The 15,643-nt window shown below is 38.4% G+C and overlaps 1 protein-coding gene across 1 annotated transcript in view; it reads right to left on the bottom strand.

Annotated features, from left to right (window-relative positions):
- The window catches only part of LOC122814860 (phospholipid-transporting ATPase ID-like), a 2,026,011-nt gene that overhangs the window by 164,708 nt on the left and 1,845,660 nt on the right, over positions 1–15,643 (bottom strand). The window contains exon 24 of the mRNA XM_044087143.1: positions 11,678–11,761. Coding sequence (XP_043943078.1) covers positions 11,678–11,761 — 84 coding nt within the window. The remainder of the gene's footprint in view (positions 1–11,677; positions 11,762–15,643) is intronic.

Below are 15,643 nucleotides of genomic sequence, written 5' to 3'. Positions count from 1 at the left end.
CTTAGATTTATCCTCCTCATGTTTCAAAACTTTCACTGTGTTTAGGTCCTGTGAATTCAGCAGATGTGTATACAATTCCACAACTGCAGATCTAAACATGTAATCAATATGAAGGAGGCCCACACTTCCTTTGGAACGAGGACTATATAATCTTGGTATGCACTGATTTTTTATAAATCATTTGGTGAGCATGAAGCATCCTTCTTGTTTTCCTGTCTAATCTGTCTAGCAGCTTTTGGGGCCAGTAATCACTCCAAAATTGTAAGTAGGACAGGAAGAGCAAATTGGTTTATAGCTTGAACTTTGTTCCTAGATGTCAGTGCTGTTTTCAGGATTAATTTAAGTCTTCTAAAATATTCCTTACTGAGTTTTATTCGCATTGTTCATGTTTTATTGTTGATCCCTCACCATGTCCCAAATATTTATACACTCTCTCTTGCTCATTTTCTTTTATATCACATTATTGTACCAAACTGATGTTTTCTTGGTGCTGCAGCTTTCCTGCTTTAAAGGTTACTTTTGCACATTTATCAAGATCTGAAAAAGTTTCGACTACTTGCAGTTGTGCTTTCAGTTCATCTGATGAGCTATATAGTTTTAAATAATCAAAAAAGAGAAGATGACAACACTTTGTTGGTTTTTGGGAGCCAAATTATAGCCATGACCTGATATGTTAAGCAGGCAGCTTAATGGGTTAAGGGCAAAGCAAAAGAGCAACGGTGACAAAGAGTCACCCTGGAATATCCCCCTTTGGATTTTTATCCCTTGAATAATAATTTGCCCTTTATCATGGCTTAACTGAAAAGTGGTTTGCCACTGTTTCATGGTCGCTGTGATGTAGTTTATCAGAGTAGAGTATATCTTATACATTTTTAAGCACTCTTTTATCCATGAATGTGGGATCCTGTCACATGCTTTTTTGTAGTCTATCCAGTTTTCCACTATGACTATATTTAACAACAAATTATCCTTTGCTCCATATGACTTTCTTTTATTACCCTTTTGTTCTATTGCCATAATTGAGTTTTCTTCTAAATGACTATAAATCTGGCAACATCAATTCCAGTGTATAGTTTATACGTCATCATAAGGCAAGTTATTGGTCTATAATTTTTAGGGTAGCTTGCAGGTTCAGTCTTAAGTAGGAGCATTGTTTTTCCTGTTGTTAGAAAGGCAGTTGTCTGTTCGGGGTGAGTATAAAAATAGCTCGTACTCATGGCTAAATCTTCATGCAAAGATGTTAATACTTTCGCCCAGATGTTAGGTACTGCATCTGGTCCTGGGGTTTTCCAGTTAGAGGCTTTTCTTAACTTTGTTTCAATCACTCTGGCCATTACTTCATGCCATTTCATATCTGTACATTTGAACTTTTTATTCTTTGTTTTACTTCTTCTATCCATTTCACATCTTTGTTATGTTTCATAGGATCTTCATAAATACTTCTCCAAAATGCATCTATTTCTTCTTTTTCTGGTGGTCATTCGATTCCTTTTACCTTGTTTCCCAGTTCTCTATAAAACTTTTTGGGTCATCAATAAATTGCTTATTTTGGACTTTTCCTTTACATTTATCTGTGTATCTTCTAAGTTTTTCTGCCTACGCTGATATTTTTAGTTTATTATTTGCGACAGTGCATGATAAATCCTGATCTGTTATAATACTGCGCATTGCTTTTATCATGTCTATCTTTTTGAGTTTTTTTTTTTTTTATCTCTTCCCTCATCTATACTCTGCTAACAGTGACACTTCTTGTCTTAACTGTGTTACAGTTTTCTCTATTCGATACTTCCATGATGATATTTAATTTCTCCCCATCCTTTCCCTTACTACCCTGTATTCTTGTGGTGGGACTTTATCTGTTATTAATTTGGCTGCACAGCAATGTATCCTATTTACTTATGTTATATCCCATGAATCTCTGTGGACAGTCCTAATTACTGTGTTCATTTTTTTTATCAAACTTCTAACTTTTTAGGTATTGACCTTCTGCAGTCTATTTCTTTTGTTGATCTTAATATGTCTATCCATCTCTATTAAATCAAGTAACTCTTCGCTTAGATCATTTTCTTCTAAACTGAGTGGCATGTCTTTGTTTGCCATTTCCTGCAGGCATTCTATAGAAAGTTTCAGAGCTTCTTCCTATATCACATTCTCTTCAGTTTCACCCTGTGTCATCCATTGCTCTTTCATATGGAAACCCACTGTCCTATCACTCCATGGCATTGACTGTGTCAGAGTTGCCACAGTTTCTTGCTTTTTCCCTTGCTGTATAGCTCCAACTGAACATTTGTACTGGTTTCATATGGGAGGCTCCAAAGTATCTTCATATGTCCAACTGATTAGATGCTTCCTGCTCCACTGGTTTCTCCTTAATTTGGCTGTCAATTGCAGTATCCTGTTGTGTTGTTATCTGGGTTAAAATTTCTACACTTAATCCTTCACTTTGCAGGTAATCCATAACCTCAGTTTCTATTTCTTTAACTTCTCCATTACTGATCCTCTTTTCTGCTTTTCCTGTTTGTTTTCTTATTTTTTATACTGTAAAATTTTCCATATCCAGATGTCTTTGCTTGTATTTCTCTTGAAAAATCTTTGGTGCTGCTCTTTTTGCATTAATTAGTTTTGCTTTCTCCTTTGCATAAATATCGCACCATATTAAATCTCTTTTCTTTCCCATGTCCATTTTTCTTATTCAGAAGTCTCCTGCTCCTCTTGTTTCTCCTTACTTTGGGACTAGTTGTTCCATCATGCTGGGATATAACCTGTGTTAGACTTTCTACACTGAATCATTCACTTTGCAAATATTCCATAACTTCAGCTTCTATTTTTTAACTTCTACTTGACTAATCTTCTGTTCTACATTCCCTGTTTGTTGTTGTGTCTTTCAGCTTTTCCCAGTTAGGGGTCGCCACAGCGGAACTCCGGTCCGCTAATGATTGGCAGTAGATTTTTACATGCCGAGTTGCCAGCTCTGATGCACAACCTTCAATGAAGGTACGCTCATTCATGCTTGTCTCCACACAGAAGACGCTCTAGCAGAGAATCGAACAGGACGTCTTACTGTTAGGCGACGATCTTTTGTTTATTATAAAATTTTCCATATCTGGATGCCTTTGCCTATATTTCTCTTCAAATATCTTTGGGCTGCCTTTTTTATGTTGATTAATTTGGCTTTCTCCTTTGCATAAATATTGTACCGTATCAGATCTCTCTCTTTCCCACGTCCATATTTCTTTTTTATACCCTTCAAACCTCTCTAAATTTTGTTCTTGAAATTTTTGCACTTCCTCAGTCGCTTCATTTTCCAAATGCACAAGGTTTCTTGGTCTATATACTGTTTTTCATTGATCTGTTGTATTAATGAACACAATTTTTTATTTGAAGCTTCTGACAGTTTTTCTTGTGAAAGTACTTTCTTGTGCGCTCATATTGGTAAGGACATGATCCAAGATGTTATTCCCCCAGTGGGTAATCTGACTAATTGTTCCAGGGCATTTGCATTGACAAAGCCCAAGAATCTCTGTGCTTGTGCACTAGTGGTGGTATACATTTTCCAGTCTATAGTTGGGGAGTTTAGATTACCTAGGAAAATGGTACTGGGTTTAATACTGAGAGTTTCTAGTTCATGTAGACAGGCATTGTGGCTTTCTTTTGTCATAGAGGTAGTTCTATAGCTAGCTAATATATGGTATGGGACCTTTCTGATGGTTATTTGGACATGAAGAAGCTCTGGTGCATCATGCTGCTTCACCAGCCTTTTGTGGAAAAAATAATCATTTATTTGTTTGCCTCCAACTCACCTTGCAGAAGGGTGAATTACCCGGGGATGTGGTTGTTCAGTAGTTGTTTGTTGTTTGAGCTGCACTTGAGAGCTGGTTTTGCTGGGATTTTACATTCCAGGATCACCTGTCTTGTGGCAGAAGGTGTTTTATCTGGTCTCTCTGAGACGGGAATCATGCAAAGGGTCAGTGTGTGGTTGTTTATTGGCTGGACGGCATAGGAATCAGTTTTCAAGACTTTTGTCTGTACTACAAATCAGACAAGTGTGCAAGGCTCTGCATTCACTTAAGCGAACTCTGTAATGATCTCCAATGTTTCCACTGCATCTGAGCCATCCAAGCTAAGATAAGAATATTCTTCTGATTTGCTGCACTTGTACGTGCTTTATAGCGATCTCTACTGTTTTTAAACATTTTTTTTTAATAATTTACTTAATATTACTGCAAAAATAGTAATTTCTCTGTTTGTTGGCTTTTAAAGTTCTGTTTGCCTCCAAATTGCTTTGCAGAAGGGCCAATCAGCCAGGGATTTAGTTGTTTGGCAGTTTGTTGTTTAATCTGCGCTTGAGAGCTGCTTGTGCAGGGCTTTTACATTAAGGAATTCTAGGATCATCCATCTTAGGGCAGAATGCATTTACTTTGGTCTCTCTGAGTTGGGAATCACTCCAGGGAGTTCAAAGTGTGGCTGTTTATTGGCTAGAGAGCACAGGAGTAAGTTTTTAAGATTTTTTTCTCTGCTATAAATCAAGCAAGTTAGCAGTGCCCTGTACAGTAGCAAATGCCTAGACAGTAAAGTTTCCCAAAAAGTTAGGATTAGGTCTGAAACTTGTTAAACAGTCTATCTTTGTGCAGAATTAAATATAGAGCAGCTAGCTTGCACATGGAATACAACTACCATATCCTGGCAGTATATAACTTCTTACCCTTAACCCCAGAAACTAGTCTGCATATCGAATAGCATTACCATATCTTAGCACTATACAGCATTTTGCCATTAACCCAAGAAACTACCCTAGGAGACCCCTGTTGAAACTCAATCCTTAATCCTAAACAGCCCACCATATTACAGGACTGGACAACATGGATATGTAATTTCCAAATGTCTCTGTGGCCATCTTGATAGATTTGGGCATCCTAAGGCAATGTATATCCTCAGACAGTCAATCAGTTATTAAGGAAAATAACACAGTAAGTGAAAGATATAAAAGTAAAACTTTCTTGCAGGCAAAAATGTCACATAAAAATGAGGCTGTCAGGAATACCCACATTACCATCCCTCACACACACCACTCACCACAAACACAGATTGCCTTATACTGCGGTGTTTAAGAGAAACCTGTACAAATCTCAAAGACTTCCAAAGCCACCTAACAGCAACACTGCTTCTCAGAAATCACTAAAGCACACACTAAAAGCAACAACAAACATCTCACATAAGCCTACACCTAGTGGTCCATCAAGAGCAAAACCGATAAGGCAAGCATATATTTTACCTAATACTCTTGTCATTGGAGACTCACATATACCGATATGACACACATATACCGATGCCCAACTCACCAGGTTAGACAAAGAGAAGATAACAGTTAGTTGCCTATCTGGAGCCAGGATCCACAATATCTCATATTCACTGAAGTCACTTCATACCAGGTACCAATAGGATTCAATCATAGTCCACATTGGACTATATAAAAAGAGACATAATGGATATCTTGGAATATGTGTCACAGACAGGTACAAACCTTGCACTGAGCGGCATTCTACCTTCACCAAGGATAATGCCCCCATGCAAACATAACATGACTGATTTTAATAATTTTCTTAATTTCTGGTGTCACTCCAGGGGGATCCAATATCTGTTAGCATGGGAGGACTTGGTCAACAGATTATGTTTCTTTGTCAGAGATAGGCTGCAAATGTCCCTTAGGCTTTTGGATATTGGATAAAATTTTATCCAACCCCTTAGAGCCTTTTTTTCGCAATGCCAAAAAGACAAAACTACCAACATAATGAATAAGTCTCCAAGCAACCTTACTGCTAAATGCTAGGAGCCTAAACAAACAAACAAACAAACAAACAAACAAACAAACAAACAAACAAACAAACAAACAAACAAACAAACAAAACAAGCATGGAGAACATTGATATCTGTGCAGTAACAGAAACCTGGTTCAAGGCTCCTGAGAGCACCCCAGCACTACCAGGTTATACCTCATACCATGCTTTTCGGCCCCAAAACTTGGACCGAACCACAAAAGGAGGGGGAGTATCAATATTCGTCAAAGATACCCACACCTCCAGGTTGATGGTACAGCATGAAGCATCAGAGAATATCCATGTGCAACTAACAGTGGGTAAAACTGCCTTCCAGTTTATAACCTGCTACAGACCACCCTCCCAAACCCAGGAACCCCACTCGGCCTTCCTGAGAACACTGGAAAATATGAAGGTCTCTCCAAACACCATTATATTGGGCGACTTCAACTACCCAAACATAGACTGCGAGCATTACTCTAGCTCCAACACCCTAGCCCAAAGGTTCCTAGAATTTATAAACTCAAATGCTATGGAACAACTTGTTACCACTCCCACAAGAGGGGAAAACATACTGGACCTGATCATCACCAACATGGGGACTCTATGCTCCAGACCAGAAGTGTATCCCTCACTGGTAAGATCAGGCCATAAACTAATCTCACTGGATATTCACATCCCAACCCCACCCCCTGCCCAGAAAACCACAGTGAAAAACTTCTCTAAAGCAAATTTCACACTCCTCAAAACCTAGGTGGAATCCTTCAAAGCCCCAGGGCCTGTGGAAAATATGGTCCAGACCACTGAATCCTTTATAAACACATTCTATGAACACCTTCAGGAATGCATGGATCATGCAATCCCAAATAAAACCAAGACCCAATCCTCCAAAGGTAGACGTCCTGTCTGGTGGACCCCAGCCATAAACAAACTATACAATAGAAGGAGGAAGCTACTACATGATAGAGCAAAATCCCAAAAAGGGAAGGCATCTTTGATCAGTATTAGCAAAAAACTACGGGCACTCATAAAATCATCTAAGGCCAGCTTCAAGAGAAAAATTGCACAGGACACTAAGGATAATCACAAGGCTTTCTTTAGTTATGTTAGGAACCTGGGTGGGAATTCCCAGATATGCTCAGAATTAGTCCAAAATGACAAAAAATACTGCGAACCCACAGACATTGCCAACATCCTAGCTGACAGGTTCAGCGCAAACTTCTCACCCCTACCACCAAAAGGGCAAATATCTATCCCAGCAGAGTGCTGCCCTCCTGACATCTCAAATGCTCAGGTAAGAGCCGCCCTCTCCAAAGCAAAAAACACAGCATCAATGGGACCAGACGGTGTCCCGGGCTGCATCCTACATGAACTCCAGGAAGAGCTAAACCCAAGCATAAAACTACTGTTCAGTCTCAGCCTTACTACAGGATATGTACCCAAAGAGTGGCGTACAGCAACAATGGTCCCTCTCCACAAAGGTGGTGCCTCAACGGATCCTGGAAACTATCGCCCCATAAGCCTGACTAGCTTGGTCTGCAAAGCTATGGAAAGGATCATCATGGACCTCATAAATAAAGATATTGGGGTCCTACAAACACTGGATCCTACTCAGTTCGGCTTTGTTAAGGGCAGATCCTGCCTCTTAAACCTGGTCGATTTCTTTGAAACAGTCACCAAGGCCATTGGCGAGGGGAAGGTGGTCCACACAGCCTACCTGGACCTCGCAAAAGCCTTCAATAGAATACCCCACTCAGGCATTATAGATAAGCTCACCAGCTTAAATATAAACCCCTATGTCACTAGATGGGTTGCAAACTGGCTCAAGGACAGAACCCACATGGTTAGAATTGCTGGAGCCATGTCAGACTCCAAACCAGTTACAAATGGCATCCCACAAGGCTCAGTCCTGGGACCTCTCTTGTTCGGTATATATTTCTCTGAGCTACAGGCCAACACAGAAGGACTGTGGCTGACCAAGTTCGCAGATGACTGCAAACTGGATGGCATAATCGACTCTCCAGCCGACACAAGCATCCTCCAAAAGGCCCCATATAGAACCGATAAACTCATCCCCTTTGGCAAACAAAGTGCCCACAAATTACCACATAGGTGGTAATCCATTAAGTACAGAAGAAGTAATTAGGGACCTGGGGATCCAAGTTGATAGCAATCTCTCATTTGACAACCACGTGGCTAAAGTGGTTAGAAAAACATTTTATATAGCCCACCTAATCATGAAGAGATTCACATTTAGATCAGGGGAGGTCATTGTGTCTCTTTACTCATCCCTCATCAGGCCCATAATTGAGTACAATGCCCCTTTTGGGATGTACCTTACCAGACACCTGCAGCAACTGGAAAGACCCCAAAAGTCCCTCACCAAGAGGATCAAAGGGCTCATACAGATGCCATATGCTGCCCGGTTAAAGAAACTCCAGCTCTACTCAGTGGCATACCGCCTGCTCAAAGGCGATCTGTGCCTGATGTATAAAGCCATGTCCAACCCGGAATTAATGGACATGCTGCACCTCAGAAAATCCAAATCCCATCGAGTTATGCGCTCAAGAGACTTGAACCTCAGCACTGAAATAAATAGGACATGCTGGAGGGACAGGTTCATAACTCAGAGGCTCCCTTCACTCTGGAAAAAAATCCCAGTCCAGTTTAGGCAGAGTCCCTCATTGACTCTCTTCAAGAGGAATCTTGATGAGTGGATGGGAGATCGTGAGTTTTTACTGTATCACTTCATATCACTGTTAGACAGAGGCACAGTATACTAACCTCGAAAAAGGGCATAGCAAAATTAATTTAAAATGGGTGGCGAAAGCCAAACACACTCTGGCTAGGCTTATAAATGCCCTAGGGCAGATAGCCTAGTATGAACCTATGAACCTATAAACAAACAAACAAACAAACAAACAAACAAAAAACAGACCCTTCAAGCCCTCTTCACTCTGGAGAATGTAGACATCTGTGCCATGACTGAGACTTGGTTTAAACCCATAGAAAGTACACCAGCAGTGCAAGGCTACATAGCCTTCTAGACATTTAAACCAACAACAGCACAGAGTGGGGTCAAAGGTAGATGTGTCTTGATCTATGTTAGCATTCACATACCTCTAGGCTGGTTAAACAGGATGATAACATGGAGCTCATGCACATGCAAGTCAACTTAGATAAGGTCCCTCACCTTATCATGGCTTGCTACAGGTCACCATCTATGTCCCTAAAGTCTCATGACTCTTACGTAAAAACTAATAGAAGTGCACACCATACAACCAAATACCCTATTCATGGGTGACTTTAACTACCCCTCTATAGACTGCAAAACTTACACTGTGTCAAACTCACAGGCACAATACTTCCTGGACTTTATTAACTGAAACATTGTGGAACAGATAGTGCATACTCCAACCAGAGGATCAAACATACTAGATATGATACTCACCACAACATGGGAGAGTGTTGCCCACCCCCTCCCCCATGTCACGTCCTCACTAGTAGGGTTGGATCACAAAGCTGTCTCCTGTAAAGTAAAAATCAACCTGGAAAACCCAGCCGAACCAGTAACAGTTAGGAATTATTCTAAGGCAATCTACATCCTATTAAGTGACAGTTTGTCAAAATTCAAGGCTTCCCCTAAGCTCGATACAACAGCTACCTATACAGAATTATTCACCAAGTCCCTAAAAAAACATGTGAATAGCTGCATAAAGGCTGCCATACCTACCAGAATTAAACCATAAACAAACACTGAAAACAAACCTCACTGGTGAAATTCTCACCTAAACAGGTTATATAATAAAAGAAGAAAACCTATCGCCAAAATCAGAAAGACAAGTGCTCTTTCATACAACTAAACAAGAAACTAAGAGGTCTAATTAAGTCCAACAAGGTCAACTCTGAAGTCAGGATAGCCTTGCTGGCTAAGGACAATCACAAGCTCTTCTTTAGCTAAGTTCAGAACCTTAAAGGTAATACACAGCAGTGTGCTGAACTGGTGGTGAACGGTACCACCTTTGCCAGTCTGAGCGACATAAAAAAAATCTAGTCGCTAATAAATTCAGCTGAAACTTCACTCCCCAAGCTCCACCAGATAAAATTCCACCCAACATATCATCCCCAGCTGTTTGCAAGGACAAGGTGCTGGCAGCACTTGTTAAAGCCAAGAACACCGGCACCATGGGTCCTGACAGCATCTCTGGTTGCCTCCTGAACAATCTAAAACAAGATCTATTAGGACCACTTGATGCACTCTTCAACTACAGCTCATCAGTATAAGAATCCCAATATGCAAAGCCATGGAACAAATTATCATGGAATGATAAACAAGGACATTGGCAAATTACAGATTTTGGTCCAATTCCAATTTGGCTTTGTTAAGGGAAGAGCATGGCTACTTAACCTGGTCGATCTTCCAAAGCTGACAAGGCTTTGCCTGTTCAGCAAAAAGAATAACCAACATCTTCAAAACAACGTTTTGTCATTCGAGGCTTCCTCCTTCAATTGAAAGTTAATAAGCCATAGCACATATGGTATAAAGGAACGGAACATTTTTTGAACACTTATGTTCTATCTGCTGATGTGATCTTGAAGACACTAGCTTGTGTGGAAGTTATCAGGTAGGTCAAACAATTTTAACAATACGACACAAACAGAAATGCAAGGGGAGCTGTTAAATGCTATTCTGTTTCCACATTTGCAGGCTGTGTGTGGAAACACAAATGCCTTATTTACAAAGGGTACACAGCAAGAATTGATTTGGCGTACAGATGTTCAGCCTGAAAAGGTGGCAGGAACACCTATGCACAACTCTGAGATATGAGACTGTCTATTCAAGTTGTTTTTAGTGAACCATGTTCAGTTGAGCCTAGAAAATGAAATGTGGAGTAGCTATAAAAATCAAAATGGAGTAGGAGTTCCCTGCTTGGGTGCAAGGCTTCTGTCCCCATGGAAAATTTTTCGTGATGCATTTGCTTTCATTTTAGTATGTTCTTTTAATCATTGTTGGATGAACCATAACTCAATAAATTGGATGCGAGTCTGTATAATTGTGCATGGTTTTCCTTTATGCCAACATCTGTCATTAAAGCATTTCAGCTGAAGAAAAGCACGCATAGAGTAGCGTCTTATTTAAGAAGTAGCAGTATGTGTCCACTTTCATAACTATCCCATTTCTTTGATCAGTCATAAATAAGTATATTTTGCACTCATGCAGCAATCAGTTGCAATATTCAGTAATTTCATCATGGGGGGGGTGAATAAAACATTAAATTACTTTTAATAGTATAGTAGGAGGAATGCCTTGTAGATATAAGAGTTATGAATGATATTTTATCCATTCTGGTCTGAGCATTTAATCCATTGGGCTTCATGCAGGTGATCAACCTAGGCCACTAAGGAGTATAACTATCTGTAACTCAGATTCCTATAAGGCATTGTAGCTACAATAACATCACTGTCGGAGACGCCAAAACCCTTTGCCTTATACTTGAATGCAGCACAGAGCATAGTACATATCAGTATTTTGTCTACTTTAAGTACTGAAATCTTGCCTGGTTGCTGTATTGAAACATGGACACCAGTACCAAGTCTGAACATCAGCATGCTTTACGAGTATTGCTTTAAGAATAAATGTTGGCAGTGCTGCTGCTACTGACAGTGCGCCATTGCTGCTAAGGCTCATCGGTAACTCGACACAGGTATTTACAGGCTCTCCACAAGGCAAGAAAAACAATATATATATATATATATATATATATATATATATATATATATATATATATATATAGAGAGAGAGAGAGAGAGAGGTGGGGGGGAGAGACACTCTGTGAAGTAAAGTACAAGACTGTGGGACATACCTGGTCAAAAAGACTCATACCGAGCACTGGCAGAGAGGTGTAGACTAGATTGTACAAAGTAATGTACCATTCATCATAGACAGTCTGTAAGAAAAAAACAGAAAGAAACAAACAATAATTAATGAGAGGTGTGTTATTCATTGTGTAAAAAAAATTCCTGTAAAACAGCTTCATATCAACTGTTAACATTTTACTGAGGAAGATATATTTATCAGGTCTATAACTGAGTTAACCTTTCAACTTTTAAACATCTGAAAACAAGCTACTACATGACAAATCAACTTATAGGGAGATCCTCATTTTTCATGACAGAAAAGCAACCATATAGGAAATAATGAAATGTGCATTTCTTTAAACAGGAGTGCTATCGCAGTAGATACATTAGTATTTGATATATTCATTAATTTTCCTTCTTTGTCAATACTTATTAAAAGATATTTCTTAAAGAATTGACACTGGTGTTATTCACATATTACTAGTCTGCGACTGTCAGTGTTTTGGAAGGTGATTGCATTATTGAAATGCACTAAAAAAACATTAAAGCAAAGTTCCACACTATTTTTTAAGAGACACTGAACAGGAGTATTTCCTCTGTGATCCATTGGCTATGGTAGAAAAATGTTCACTTATAAGTGACTGCCACTGTTCATAATACAATTTGATATAAAACATGTAACATATGAGAGGTAACTTTCTACTTCTACTGTCCTCAAATCTCAATATACGTCAAATCATTTTAGACTATTTTCATTTTAATGTTTTTTTATATACCTGAGAATTTATAACAGCTATGCATTGGAAGTGCTGAAGCATATTCTTAATTTCAATGTCAGTGAGACATATTCCAAAATACCTGCTCTCACTGTAAGTGACTTACTTCAGTTTAAGGCCTATCCATAAACTAGCTTACACCAGGGACCAGATTCCAAAGACCTACTTTCAGTGCAAGTGGTCACTTTCTGTGAGAACAAGTCTTTTGGAATAGGGCTCATTGTATATAACTCAATTCAAACCAAAGCAGGGGAATCACATATAAGAGAAACAAATGGTAATCATTTGTCATTGACAAATGTCTACTTGCAGTGTCAAAAGAGTACAAAAAATAATGATGGACATATGGCTGGAAAAAATAGCAGTAGGTAAAAAGTACCTCATCTCCTGAGGATATTAATATGTATGTAAGTTTTATTATTGAAATCTACTGGGAGCACTACAACTGATTGAACTTTAAAAGTCATTTGTTTAAGGACTGGCATTGCATTCATGAGAAATAGTGAATAAGAACTGCAATAAAAGGTGTACAATCAGTAGAATCAGGGATGGAATTTATCTGTGTCATGTGACTGAATTAATACGTGAAAACGCATGCCTATAGTTTTAACGTTTTCCAGTATCTGTGACCAATCAGGTCATTATGCTCTTGTTATGATTCCACCTCATACATAAAGGTTATTTTACTTTTTTGTTTTATTTGGGCAGGTAAGTGGACCTGGGCTTTTTACCTCCCAAATGAATTTGTTAAATGTACAGAATCACTGAGCAGGATAGATTAGTACAATTCTATTGGAAAGTGGAAAATAAATGAAATACAGTAAAACAGACTTGTATGCCACAAATTTAATCCCATAGACTGCAAGGTAAATATGTTTTAGGAAATGTTATTTAATGCCTTCAAATGTGATTTAAAAGGAAATGCATAATTCCGCTTTGGTGTTAAAACCATATTATCTTGGTCTTTAAAAAACATTATAACTATAAAATTGAAGCACGCTGATAAAATATGTTATTCTTATTTTATTTATTAATTTAGTCTTTCTTGAACAAGTGGGTGGGTAGGCTGGTCAGTGGGACATTTTCAGATGTGACTTAGGTGCAGAAGAGCAAAACATGTAAATATGATATTGAAAATATTATACAAATACACAAAACTGGGTTATTCAACTTTTGCATTGGCTAAAATCTTATATTGTCCAACAATTTAAAGATATTTAAATTTCCAATGATTCACATAAATGCACTAATTCCTGTACAGAAAACCTCCTACAGGAAATAAACGAGAGTCAGGAGATGAAAGAGAAGTTGGAGAGACTAGAACGTTATGAAGGAATCAAATAAAGGAGAGAAAGCGTTAGTGATTATTGGAGTGGGTACAGACATTAATTGATTAGAGCAAAATATATTATTATATCTGGAGTAATAATATTGAAAACTGCCAATGGGGCTTTGCTAACAAAATTAAGATATTTGCATCTTTGGTGGTCTTCACTATTTTTAGATCAATATTTACTTTTAAACATTATTTTACAGCCACAGTTTTCATAATCATATGTGCAGACTGTAATGATTTGTTGATTTGGATCACTCTTTATTGGGCATGCATAAATATCTGTTGTTCATATGGCTCTGTATTCAAATCTCGACACTCAAAATGCTGAGTGCCGATATGCAGAAAATAAAAGACTGAAAATCCAGGAGAAAAGCGAAACTCAAACATTGCTGTTCTTCCTTAAACTTCTTTTTTGCAGGATGGCAAACCCACCTGTACTCCCACTGTGGGGGCAAGACCCCCAGCCCCTAAGCTTGCATATACCAACTACAAGATGGCCATACCTCAGACGAAAGGGAATATTCCAAGAAATGGCCATCTCAGACTTTGTATATGTAACTCCACTTGTTCAGCTATTCATTCTCTGTGTTTCGGGATCCAAATGGCAATTCTTTCTCACGCATGCATCTTACAGACACTTTTCTGGCACAGCTGTCTTGCAACATTTTTGTTCTTGTTAAAGTTAATCCCATTAGGTATTTTATCATGCTTTGCCTCCTAGTTTCCCATTTTCTTGTCAAAAGGTTATTCTTATTAGATATGTTATCATGCTTTGCCTCCTGGGCTGCCATAGTCTTATTAATATTCTGTTTTATTACCATAAGTTCTTACAGTTCTGTACGTTTATTCAGTTAATCTCTGAATTTGTGTGCTAGTCAGATCCTTCACTGCCAGTTTTATTTCTCTATCATTTTAGCAATTGTATCTACTCAGTTACCTTTAGATGCTTGCAGATCATATTCTTGATAATGAGAAAATCCTATAAAATGAGATTTTTTATCCCCATAAACATTGAGTTGTATAGACTCAAGTATCACAGACCCCAGCACTATGTTTTAAAGTGAGGCTTGGCTTTGCCTCATAAATCTGTATAACAGTTTCATTATCCTATAAAAAAAATTATTTAAAAGAAAGGTGACAGTGAAACTGGGTTGAGATGTTGTACTATGCATTTAGTTTGGTAGCCCAAGCATTGTGCTTTCATATCTGATATTAAGTACAATTACACTCATTTCAAAGCAATACATGCTATGCCTGCCACTCTCCATGCATCTGCCATTTTAAAAACAGCGCATTTTAACTGACAAGGCAAATGAGTTGCATCCATTCCTTCTTGCATGTTAATTCCTCATATACAGAGTATGTATGGAATAAAGTACTTTTACATTTGAATTTAGCCTTTCACAGTTCCCACCTAGTATAATATGCTAGAAATGTTCTGTTGTTTGCTCTGGTTCTGGTATTCTGCCGTTCATCCCTTGGAATCTCCACCATAGTTCTTAACTGCACTTGATTTCACAGAATGTCTCTGATGTTTTCCTAATATTTTTGGTCTATTCTTCAAACAATTTGCGATTTTCTAGAAAACCAAGGACTACAGTCACTAAATAATGACAGACATGTTATTTTCAACCTCCAAATTCTTAAGAAAAATGTATGCAAATGCAAAAACTGTTATCCTAGCAATGTCTGTAAGTATGAAACACCAATATTTACAATCTGTCTCTGATTTTGTGCTTTTGTACATTAATTTTGTCTATTTCCAATATTCCTGCACTGACAGGCTACGTGGTATGCTGTCCACTGTGGTATGAAAAAAAATCATTGTACATCCACGAATCAGATTTAAATATTTGTTT

Source organism: Protopterus annectens, chromosome 1.part1, assembly GCF_019279795.1.
Source record: "Protopterus annectens isolate FY-2018-M chromosome 1.part1, PAN1.0, whole genome shotgun sequence".
In the NCBI taxonomy this organism is placed as follows: domain Eukaryota; kingdom Metazoa; phylum Chordata; order Ceratodontiformes; family Protopteridae; genus Protopterus; species Protopterus annectens.
The sequence above is the reverse complement of the archived record's forward strand: the minus strand, read 5'-3'. Positions and strand labels throughout refer to the sequence as shown.